An 11,082-nucleotide genomic window follows, 5' to 3' on the forward strand; every position below is an offset into this window, starting at 1 on the left:
ATATATATATTTTTTTTTTAATTAACGGAAATGGCGTAATTTATTCAAACGGTGTTATGCGCTTTGTGAAATAGAAATGTGCAAGACTTATATCAATCAACAAATTCTATACAAAAAAATACTTATTAATGCCGTAGAAGGAAACGTATAAAATATTTAAGGCAACAAGTGAAAAACATGTTAATTCACAACCAGATATAATACCCCCATTCTTATAATATGACGGATCTCCTACAAAAAAGTAAAAAGGATTAATTTAAATATTTATACATTAGCGGTTTTTTTTTTGAGAATAAGAAAAAATATTATTAAATGAAAAGGGTATTTAATTTACCCATTTGGAACGTAAGGGCTGGCGAACTCATTCTACCATCTCCTCCATTTGAATAGGCCAGAACACGCATCCTGTACGTTTTCCCTGGTGATAAATTCGAAATGTATGCTTCTAATTTACCTCCCACAGGAATAATGGTATCGTTTGCTTTTGAAATGTCTTGATCGACTTCCCAAACACGTATCTAAAAAAAATTATTGAAAGTTAAATTTTTATAAAATGGATATGTAATTGAAACAAACTTTGTATCCCTGCAAAGGTTCTTCTTCTAACGATGGTTGCACATACCGCCAAACGACATGAACCGTAGATGGGTTGACACCATAAACGTGGACAGATGAAGGAGGTTTCTGAGGAGCTTTTCTAAATGTTCGTTCTACAAAAATAAATCGAAATGAAGTAGCATTTCATTTGAATCATTCTAAGATTTTATTTACCAATATAACGTTCACTTTCAGGTCCTTCTCCTGCTGAATTATAGGCCATGACCTTAACAAAATAATACGTATCTGGTTGCAAACCGACGATAAGTGCCCAGGGTCTTGTTGTACGAGATAAGTAGTAGACACTATCTTCTTCTTTAAAGCCTTTCTTCCAGTATTTAATCTGAATAAAAGGAAGAAGTATTACGAAAGGGTTTCAAACTAACAAACGATTGCGTACCCTATGTCCAATAAGTTTTCCTCTAACTTTTTCTCTCGTCTGCTCAATAGGTTGCCAAGAAACGTTGAGGGCTGTGGAGTTATATGACAGTGCAACAACAAGTTGAGGAGCCACTTGTGGCATATCTTCTGCTGAATAAATTACAGCCTCATTACTTTCAGGTCCTGCGCCTTTTTCATTAAATGCCTGAAAATTAATAGGCAATTAATTTATTTCACTACTATCTTTTTTGTAATATTACCTGGACTTTAACTATATATTGTGAATAATAGTAGTTTGAATCAATATTTACAACTGCTCTGCCAACGTTTCCTAATTCCTTTAACAACAATGTTTGAAATTCGACTTCATCATCTTTCCTCTTCCAAAATATTTTGTAATGAATACCAGGTCCGTTTTGTTCATCCATTCTGAGAGGTGTCCATGTAATAGTTAAGTCTCCAATTTTTCCTCCGCCACCACCAACATTTTTGGGAGCAATGTAAGGTCTATCAGGTGGGGTAGAATGTCTTGGACTTGGTGCAGAAGGTGGCCCCATTCCCAACTGATTCCACGCGTTAACTCTGAACTCATAAACTGACCAAGGAGTAAGAACATTTTCAATGACTGCTTCTTTTCTTCCCGTATAACGGTCTATTTTCTTAGCGTATACGCCATGAGTTAAATTAACCCACGTAGAATTCCAATTAGTTCTACCACTAACTGTGTAACTTAAAATAGGTCGCCCATGTGAAGCACTATCAGTCCATCGAAGAATAACGGAAGTTTTCTTTATTTCGACCACTTCTAAACCTCCTGCAGAAAAATTACCTCATGGTGAATATTATTTATATTAATTCTCTTTTGTTCATTATTTACCTGGAGGACCTGGAGGTCCTTCAATAACAATATAGGATTTCGAAGATATTTTACCCACTGCTGATTTTACTAAACACTCGTATTCCCCGGCATCCGAAAATGTAGTGTTTATTATATGTAAATTCCCTCCATCCATGTACTTCAAAAATAATTAATGTGAAACTTTTTGTATTAATTTTTTTTTAAGTCTTACCAAATGTCCATTTGAACTCAGTACGTCAATATCGCGAATCCTCATGCCATTATGTTTCCATATGTAGGCTACATCTAACATTTCCTCTGTTTCAGCATAGCAAGAAAGAAAGATTAGGTTGTTTACTGACGTAACGATCCTCGGTCGTAATGGTTCGAGTAATCTAGGGGGATCTATGGAAAGGCATTTTATTTTTATAAATATAAACGTAGATTTTTATTTAGAAACTCATTTTTGTACTTACGAAGTACTATAAGTCGGCCTCTTGACTCATCCATCCCAAGTTCATTACTTGCTGTACAAGTATAAACTCCTTCGTCATCCCTAGAAACGGGACTAATTACTAAATTACCAGTTTCATAAATACGACGATGACCTCCCGCGCCTGTAATACGTAAAAATACGCAATTTAAAGAAATAAACACATAAAATATTGACAAACAAACCTATAACATTGCCATCTTTCTTCCATATGAATTTAGGTCTAGGAGCTGCTTCTGGACTGCAGGTTATAGTAACATTTCCTTGTTCAGCAGCGTAAATTTCGGACTCCAAAGGATGTTTTTTGAAGGACGGCTTAAAAGCTAAAAATCCAGTTAGAAAAAAAAGTAAAATATATACCAAAAATTGAAATTACCAAGCACTCGCAGTTGGGCTGAGGAATACCTAGCTTTCAAAGTGTTAGCAGCTCTACATTGATACATTCCTGGATCTCTATCATCATTAACATCAAGTATTGTTAATACATTGTCCTGTATTTTTATTCTTCCTGTATCTTCAGGATCCATATAACCCATCACTAAAAATAAAATATTTGGCCATCACTGCCACCACTCATGGACTCAGATATTTCATAGATCGATTTTTAAATGTAAAGCTCCAGAAATGGTTGGACTGATAAACAAGCAAATTAAAAAACATTTTTTTATTATTTACCTAACTGACGACCATTTTTCCACCAAGTATAATTCACGTCAGGAATACCAAAAGCTTCACATGTCCATACAAGTTCACCTCTGCTATCAACATGTTTATCAGTAAGTGGAATTGTGAAATTTGGCTCAGCTACAAAAACACAATAAAAAAAACAAAGAATTATTAAAGGACATCAATACACCAAACCTTGTATACTGAGCATGATGTTATTTTCAAGTGAAGATCTATCATTAGTTGCCCTACAAACATATTCTCCTTGATCTTCCACCTGTACATTTGGTATTACTAAGACTCTATTAAAACTAGTTAGAAACGAATTTCTAGGCAAGCTTCCTCCTTTTCGTGTCCAGTTATAACTTGGAATGGGACTAAAAATTGCGGATAATAATAGATCATTAAAAATTCCGTAACATTTATATTAAAGAACATACTAGCCAAAAGCAATGCATTCTAGGCGGACGTCTTTCCCAGCGATTGGAGCCTCTGGAAAAGCCTTCGGGAAATTATTTGGAAACTTCAATTGTTGGTAATTTGCTACAATAACATGTATTTATTAAATAAGAATTTTAATCGACACAACTACGGTTTACAGTGAGGATTAACTCTCAATGGAAAGAAAGGCCCATTCTTTCCGGTGTCCGAAACCTGAGATTGTACACTACAGCTGTAGTTGCCTCTATCAATAGTTTCTAAAGCAGAGAAATAAAGAGCACCATCATATGACACAAATACTCTCTTATCTTCTTCAACAAAATTTGGGAAATAATCACGAGACCAATAATATCTAACTGAAGGAAAATGGTTTGGAGGATCACAATACACAGCTTTCCCCCAGTTTTGGTCTCCCGATTCAGGAGATCTCTTTAATACAAATTCCAGAATAAAACCAAAATTTAACTGAGCACTCTCTGATATTATTGTACCAAATTTGTTAGTTGCCTTACAGTGATATGTAGCACGATCAATTTTCTATAATAAGAGACAGATGGTGATCTAATTGCTATAAGTTTTCATTTTTTCAGTTTTACCTGTTCGGGACTGTGAATAATAAGAGTACCTCCACTAATGGTATACCTATTACTAGTATCTGAAAGGGGATCAATTTTTTGTGCTATAAGCCTATCATTTTCATAACTTTCTCTAAACCACTCATAGGTTGGAGTAGGATACCCTCCAGCTAAACAACTGTGAAAGAATAAACCACATACATTGCAAAAAACCTAAAAATATGTTACAACTTACCTCAAAGAAACATCATTATAAATTCTTCTTTTAGATAAATCAAAAGTTACATCCTCTGGTTGTTTAATAAAGTAGGGTCCTCGAGGAATATATTCTGGATTGTCTATTTCAACTCCATAAGTGTAAGTTCTATCATCAGTAACTAGTTTTTGCAATAACTGAATACTGCCTTCACATATAAACAGCAAACGTTCATCTCCTCTGACTGGATGAAAGCCCCATTTCATCAAGCTCTTAGAAAAGTTGTATGCTAAGTAATCTTTTCCATAAGAATCAATATTTCCATAGGGATCGATATCATTAAGAAATGCATTTTCCATGTTTGATAACTGAGTACCATCAGGATTTTGCCAATAATTAGGAGATTGTTGATGAGCACCAGTATACCATTGGCGATGCTGCGGATCTTGCCAATTTAATTGATGTATAATAAAACCATGTTCATCTAATGTATTTATTGATAATAAGTCTATGCCTCCTTGTTGTTCAGGTATATAAGACTAAAAAAAGTGTAGTATAACATTTTGTATACATTAACTGTTTAAAAATTTTAATTTCTTACTTGACAAATTTGCCTAGCTTCATTATAGGGGCGTAAAGGTGATTTAATGAATCTGTAACAGGATTGCTGGAATTGTATCCAATACTGAGGACATTTTAGCTGCTCATAAAAATCACTGTTTACACTATTGATGCTGTAGATATTGTTTTGTGCACTTATAATAGAACTACCACAAAACTGGTAAATGAAAAATATAAATGGCCACATTTCCTAAAAAATAGTTTAATTTAAAACATAATTTTGATTAGAAGACATCAATTAGACCACTTTGTTTATGTTCTTAAGGGAGTGGTCNATGAAAATATTTTACATTTGTTGCCTTTTAAATTTTATAATAGCATTTTAATAAATATGACGTTTTTAAATATATGATTATCGTTATATTTGTTACGAATTTTAAAAATAATCAGTACGGCAATTGAGTTCGGAGGTGGAAACATGTAAATGACAGCCATATTTACATTCTTTTTGGTTAGGCAGTAGTAAGTGTGTAGTGATTGCATTGGAAAGCATTTGTGAAAATGAGGTAGAATAAAATATAATAATATACCGCTATTATTATAAGCCGCACGATTCATTTCTAGTTTAAATAATTAAATAATTACAATGTTGTATCCTTTCTAATATTTCCAATTTGCTTATTGTTGTGAAACCACATGGTTGTGATACAAATATTGTAATTATAACCGAAGTTGCATGCTATTAATGTTTACTTCACAGGAATATAGCGTTTTAATCTAAAACTAGAAAAAAGAAATGAAGTGCGGTGCCTTAATATTTCTAAATATTATGAAAATGTTTAAGGTTATGTATGTTTAATGTGCAATTAATTTTTACAGTTCTTTGAAACTGCAAAAGAGGCTTGCAGCCTCTGTAATGCGATGTGGGAAGAAAAAAGTATGGTTAGATCCAAATGAAATCAATGAAATTGCAAACACAAACTCCCGTAAGTATCTATGTAATAGCAGTGAAATTTGACCACCTCATTTGTGATATTATTTACAGGCCAAAATATCCGTAAATTAATTAAGGATGGTTTAATTATCAAGAAGCCCGTAGCTGTACATTCAAGAGCTAGAGTTCGTAAGAACACAGAAGCTAGGCGTAAAGGAAGGCATTGTGGTTTTGGCAAAAGAAAAGGTACAGCAAATGCTAGAATGCCTCAAAAAGAATTGTGGATACAGCGTATGCGTGTACTTAGGCGTTTGCTAAAGAAATATAGACAAGCAAAGAAAATAGATAGACATCTCTATCATTCTCTGTACATGAAAGCCAAAGGTAATGTTTTTAAGAACAAAAGGGTTTTAATGGAATACATCCATAAAAAGAAAGCTGAGAAGGCACGTAGCAAGATGTTGAAAGATCAAGCAGAAGCTAGGAGAAATAAAGTAAGGGAAGCTAAAAAACGACGTCTGGAACGTATTGCTACAAAGAAACAAGAAATTACACAGTCTTATCAAAAAGAGGACGAAGCAGTAGCTCAGGCTAAAAAGTAAATGATGTATATTGTACTAGTTCTGTTGCTCTTTTGATAAGAAATAAAATTAAATATCTTAAATTTTATTTTATTTAAATCCCTCTAGTCATTTAAATATTAAAACAAAAATGCTTTTATTTAGGTATATTTAAATATATATACATGAATTTACATAATAGAAAAGTGTTAAAAAATATAAATGGTATGTTTTAGGTCTTGAAAAAAATTTTGGCACTATTAAAATTAAAATATAACAGCTGGAATTCCTACAAACCAAATATGACTGAATTAAAAATAGTCAATGTGTATTTCATTAATCTTTACCTTATCAAAAGTATCTAGTCGTTTCTCAGTTAAAGATAACGTTTGCTGAAGCTTTTCATCATCCTTGTGTTCCTTACATTTTTGTTTTTCTAGTGCTTTCCGTTGTTCTGTAATTTTTGTATTTATTGACTGAAACCAATGGAGTGAATTTAAATTGCTGGTTTGATCCAACAATTCAATTATATAAGCCAAACCCATAGCAAAACCATCATCAGTAAACGCTGCACCCGTTTTATTTTTTTTGCTAAGTCTTTCTTTACATGCAACTATATGCTGAATAAAGTTTATTGTCAAAGGAGGAATGATAACGTAGAAATTTTTTAAATGCATATTCTGAGATTCTCTAAATACGGGTGCAAATACGTTAATTAACAGCTAAAATAGAAATAATGAATTCTGATGTAATTTAATTATTTCAATTATATAATAAACCTGAAAATATTCTGTCGCTTCTTCAAAATTTTCAATGAGGTTTTTTAAATCTCTTTGAAAACCAAGTGAAGCTGCTTTAACTTGCTCTGGTAAGCTTTCATTTAGCATTTCTGGTATTGTTTCTGCTTCTTTTAAATTTGGTATAAAACATGTGGCGTCCGCGAGACATCTCCTGCCTCCAGACCTTATCATTCGAACATAGCCCATGGCATTTCCTAAACCAATAATTATTACAAACAAATTCGATTAACAGCAAAGATAAGTTAACTTTTACCTATTTGAGTAATTAATTTTCTAAATAAATCCAAATAACTGTATCCTTCTTCGTTAACACCTAATCTTCGTATTCCGGTATTAAATTTCTCTGCTCTTTCATAAGGGTACATTTGGCGAAGTTCTTCTTTATGATCAGTAAAATATTTAATATCTTTTAGTAGCCTAGATTTAATTTGTTCGTCAAACATAAACTGTGAAAATATATAAAACTTCTTTTGAAGGAACTGGTAAATAAAGTTCACCTAAAAAAGATAAACTAGTAATACAATAATTCTTTATATGTAATTATTTGTTAACTGTGGTATTCATAATTCCTATTCCATGACTTCGAATTGAATTAGCCACATGCGAAATTCCTATTGTATTTAAATATTTATTGTTGCTCCATTCTTCTATAAAAACTTGGTTGTTTAAGTTATACATATATTTGCTGACAAAAATGTCGATATTTCTCATTATTTCTAACACATCTAGACCCTGTTCTAGAGTTTGCATAGGAAGACCGTCTTCAACAGTCTCTAACGAATATTGTAATTGCGCCAGTCTGAATCACACCAACATTAAAATAATAAATAAAATGTTTAGATAAAAAAAAGCACCTTCTCATCTCCCCATATGTTTTCCAATCATGTAGAACAACCGTCGTTAAATTATAAAAGGTTGTGCTAAGATAATGCTCTATATCTTGCTTGACATTAAAAAATTCATTAAAAAACTTTGTAGGGATATAATTTTTCAAACTTGTTGGAGGGAGATTTTTAAATGGACTTATAGACACGGGATTAAGATGCATGTGAGTTTGTATCCGTAAATTTGTTTCTATTAACTGATTCAACGGGTCAACTAAATACCTTTGAATTAAATTATTTATGGTGCTACAGTTTTTATCTTTAATTAAAGTTCTGTGGTCCTCGAAAGCATCTAAAAGTAACTAGAAACAGTGTGTTACTACAATTACAGTTGCATATAAAAGTGCAGTGTACATACATAAATTCTTGATATGTCTGCTTTTGTAGAAATAACCTTCGATAAGAAAACTGGTAATAAAGTGCTTTGCCAGTGCATAAAAGACCCATCAAAGGAACTTTCTAACAGATCGTTTATGCCAGATATGACTTCTATACAATTAATAACTGACCGCAATTCTGATAACATTCCTGAGGGAATTCCACTGGCTGATAAAGCTAATTTAGCCACTAGTATTCTTTGATGTGTGTTTGGACCTTAAAAAAGACAAATGAATTTTACACGAACATATTTTTCTATTCTGTTTATCACCTTTTAGTGCATTTTCGGCCACATTAAGAGATGAAATTATATCGAGCTGTTGTTCCTTATATGATTTTTCTCTAACAAAACTTTTCTAAAAAAAGTTTTATTTAAACTAAAAAAGTTGAATAAATGAACCATATACCTTTATAATAGTTAATTTTGATCTTGCTATGTGAGTAAGGTGTTGGGCAACAAGGCATGTAGTGTAGGCTAAGGGTAGGCAATTTTTTTGAAATGTAAACTGCATAGCTTTCATAACTTCAATAAGTTTAAATAAAGAAAAAAGTGTTGATTTTGTTATTGGTTTTCCTTCTTCTTCATGCAAATTTAAAATCCATTTAGACAGCTTGCTGTTTTTTACAAGTAATTTTAATCCCAAAACAATTAATGAACATATTTCTTGGAGATCCTTTTCTTTAAAGGAATACATATCCTTCTTTAAGACTTCCCGTATATCAATTATCCACAGGCATGACTAGAAAAAAAAATTAAAAAAAAAAAATGAACAAAATACTATATTTTTATTGTACCTCTACAAAAAGATTAGATGAATCTTTATAAAAATTTTGATCAATTAATGTTATTCTGTTTCCTTTATTATTTGTAAGAATTTTCTCATCAGTATTTCTTCCTAAATTAGGAATATGTTCCACTAAAAACTTATCAGGATATATCATCACAGTACCGTATAGAGTGCAGGCAACATTCTGAAAAATTAGTTTAAAACAACTGGTACTTTTTATTTCTAAAACAGTACCTTTCTATTTACTTCTGCAAGCCTTTTATACAATTTCTTATCTAGAGTACCAAATAATTTGTAATGGAAAACGAACATTATATTTAATTTTATCCAATTTGGAATGTAAAATATGCTTGTATCATCTTTTTCTAATTCTATTAATAATTGATTAATGTATAGAAAAAGTTCATTTGAAATATTGCTGTTTTTAAGAGACACAAGATAATCTTCTTCTACACATTTTTCGATCGCTTGCTAAAAAAATATAATAATTATTATAGTACATGTATTTTTAATTCATTATTAATTACTTGAAATACTGTCCCCCTTAACAACTTCACTTCTATCCTGCCAAGGCTTTCATCTAAACCGCGAAGACTATCTAACGTGACATCAAATTTCTTTGGATTGTGTAAACCTGATTTTACAATTTTACAATAAAACAGCCAGGCACTTTTAATATTAGGTGTATTTAGCATATTATCAAGTGTAACTAAACATACCAGTAAATCTCCTAAACTACTTAGTGGTTCCTAATAAAAAGATATATGCATGTAATAGAGTATTTATATTAAAATTAGAAAACTTACAAAAAAGCAAGTAGATGAGGCCCCTTTATATAAATTCTTTCCTAGTAAAGCACATAACTGACGTAAAATTAGCCCAATAACATTGTTACAACGTAAAACAAAAAAATAAAGTTTTTGTAATACTTCTATTAAGTTGTTGGATGTGTCTATGACTTCTATATGCTTTACGTTATCTAAATTTTTAAAAACGAATAACATTTTATTAGATAAAGCAAAATAAACTTACCATCACGATAATAAGTAAGTGTTACATAAAAATGAGTACGAGCCTGTTTAGAAAGGAATGAAGCTTCTTCACAAAGAGACCCTAAACTGGCTAGTATCCTACTAAGTAGTTTATTGTCTGAATAAACAATATTTACAATATCCAAGTCTTCAAAAGGTTTGGCCTTAAAATTTAAAACAATAATCTTCAAATTATTATTCGTATTGAATTGATTTACCTCTACATATATGATAGGCTTACATAAAAGATTATTGTAGGGTAGACTTTGTATAAAAGTATTTAAACGTGACTGATAATTGTTCAAAAAGATACCATACTGATGTAGTTGTTCTTTTGCTGCCCTTTCTAAAATTTGAAATTGTTATTTTAAATGTAATTGTAATTTTTGATAATGTTACCTTCTGCTTCTTTAGTTATCTTTCGTTCTATCAATTCCCTGGGTTCTAACATTTCTAATGATTTATTTGTTAGTGTAAAATGTAATAAAATAATTTGGTAAGGTTAGGTAAATAACTGCAGGAAGTAAACATATAGGAAGTAAGGTTATCTCATTTTATTTGAAGATGTTTTGAAATTTAAAGCATATTTGAAGTATTGTAATATTAGGTATGCAACCCCCTTTATTCCCTTTTAACATCTAAGGTGTAAAAAATTTTTGAAATTTTGAATAATTAAAATACGAAAAAGAATTTATGAAATAAAATTTTAGTGTCCTAACAATTTCTTTAAAATTACATTAAGTATTTCTGAAAAAAGTTTGTTGAGTACATGGTTTTCAAATAAATATTATACAAGTTGAATAAATATATTTTTTAAGTAAACTGAACAATTGTAGGTAAAGGAAAAAACAAGTACTATAAATTATTGAGATTCTTTATTAAAACATTCTTCTTAGAACTACATTTACATTGGAAAAAAATTAAAGTGGACAGACTCTGAGATTCATAATATACTTATT

The 11,082-nt window shown here is 31.1% G+C and overlaps 3 protein-coding genes across 3 annotated transcripts; 1 reads left to right on the forward strand and 2 right to left on the reverse strand.

The window, feature by feature from the left end:
- Positions 1–18: 18 nt before the first annotated feature.
- LOC108739267 (contactin) lies at positions 19–5,031 on the reverse strand. Its single transcript, XM_025973200.1, has 18 exons — positions 4,789–5,031; positions 4,227–4,726; positions 4,013–4,169; positions 3,575–3,953; positions 3,416–3,518; positions 3,171–3,352; positions 2,985–3,113; positions 2,686–2,847; positions 2,495–2,632; positions 2,293–2,433; positions 2,049–2,221; positions 1,856–1,994; positions 1,239–1,792; positions 998–1,183; positions 772–940; positions 577–710; positions 335–518; positions 19–231 (listed from the first exon to the last, which is right to left on the reverse strand). Exons 1-18 carry the CDS (start codon positions 4,993–4,995, stop codon positions 107–109), a joined length of 3,762 nt encoding a protein of 1,253 aa, XP_025828985.1. The 5' UTR covers positions 4,996–5,031; the 3' UTR covers positions 19–106.
- A 171-nt stretch (positions 5,032–5,202) lies between these two features.
- LOC108739300 (60S ribosomal protein L19) lies at positions 5,203–6,346 on the forward strand. Its single transcript, XM_018473146.1, has 3 exons — positions 5,203–5,314; positions 5,628–5,734; positions 5,794–6,346. Exons 1-3 carry the CDS (start codon positions 5,310–5,312, stop codon positions 6,282–6,284), a joined length of 603 nt encoding a protein of 200 aa, XP_018328648.1. The 5' UTR covers positions 5,203–5,309; the 3' UTR covers positions 6,285–6,346.
- Positions 6,347–6,474: 128 nt separating this feature from the next.
- On the reverse strand, positions 6,475–10,666 carry LOC108739279 (WASH complex subunit 4). Its single transcript, XM_018473112.2, has 16 exons — positions 10,523–10,666; positions 10,342–10,469; positions 10,125–10,287; positions 9,899–10,071; positions 9,620–9,841; positions 9,327–9,563; positions 9,100–9,276; positions 8,712–9,044; positions 8,576–8,660; positions 8,285–8,520; positions 7,897–8,228; positions 7,595–7,841; positions 7,296–7,539; positions 7,022–7,236; positions 6,590–6,964; positions 6,475–6,531 (listed from the first exon to the last, which is right to left on the reverse strand). Exons 1-16 carry the CDS (start codon positions 10,572–10,574, stop codon positions 6,475–6,477), a joined length of 3,276 nt encoding a protein of 1,091 aa, XP_018328614.1. The 5' UTR covers positions 10,575–10,666.
- Between the last annotated feature and the right edge of the window lie 416 nt (positions 10,667–11,082).

Source organism: Agrilus planipennis, unplaced genomic scaffold, assembly GCF_000699045.2.
Source record: "Agrilus planipennis isolate EAB-ADULT unplaced genomic scaffold, Apla_2.0 scaffold181, whole genome shotgun sequence".
Lineage (NCBI taxonomy): Eukaryota > Metazoa > Arthropoda > Insecta > Coleoptera > Buprestidae > Agrilus > Agrilus planipennis.

What these genes read in the sequence shown, in the direction of transcription:
- LOC108739267 (XM_025973200.1), bottom strand. Translation starts at nt 4,995, where the DNA reads ATGTGGCCATTTATATTTTTCATTTACCAGTTTTGTGGTAGTTCTATT. An exon ending in AATATATAGTTAAAGTCCAG is followed by an intron (nt 1,184 to 1,238) that starts GTAATATTACAA and finishes ATTAATTTTCAG; the next exon opens with GCATTTAATGAAAAAGGCGC. An exon ending in TGAAAGTGAACGTTATATTG is followed by an intron (nt 711 to 771) that starts GTAAATAAAATC and finishes TTATTTTTGTAG; the next exon opens with AACGAACATTTAGAAAAGCT.
- LOC108739300 (XM_018473146.1), top strand. An exon ending in AATTGCAAACACAAACTCCC is followed by an intron (nt 5,735 to 5,793) that starts GTAAGTATCTAT and finishes TATTATTTACAG; the next exon opens with GCCAAAATATCCGTAAATTA.
- LOC108739279 (XM_018473112.2), bottom strand. Translation starts at nt 10,574, where the DNA reads ATGTTAGAACCCAGGGAATTGATAGAACGAAAGATAACTAAAGAAGCA. An exon ending in TAAGGGGGACAGTATTTCAA is followed by an intron (nt 9,564 to 9,619) that starts GTAATTAATAAT and finishes ATATTTTTTTAG; the next exon opens with CAAGCGATCGAAAAATGTGT. An exon ending in CAGACATATCAAGAATTTAT is followed by an intron (nt 8,229 to 8,284) that starts GTATGTACACTG and finishes CACTGTTTCTAG; the next exon opens with TTACTTTTAGATGCTTTCGA.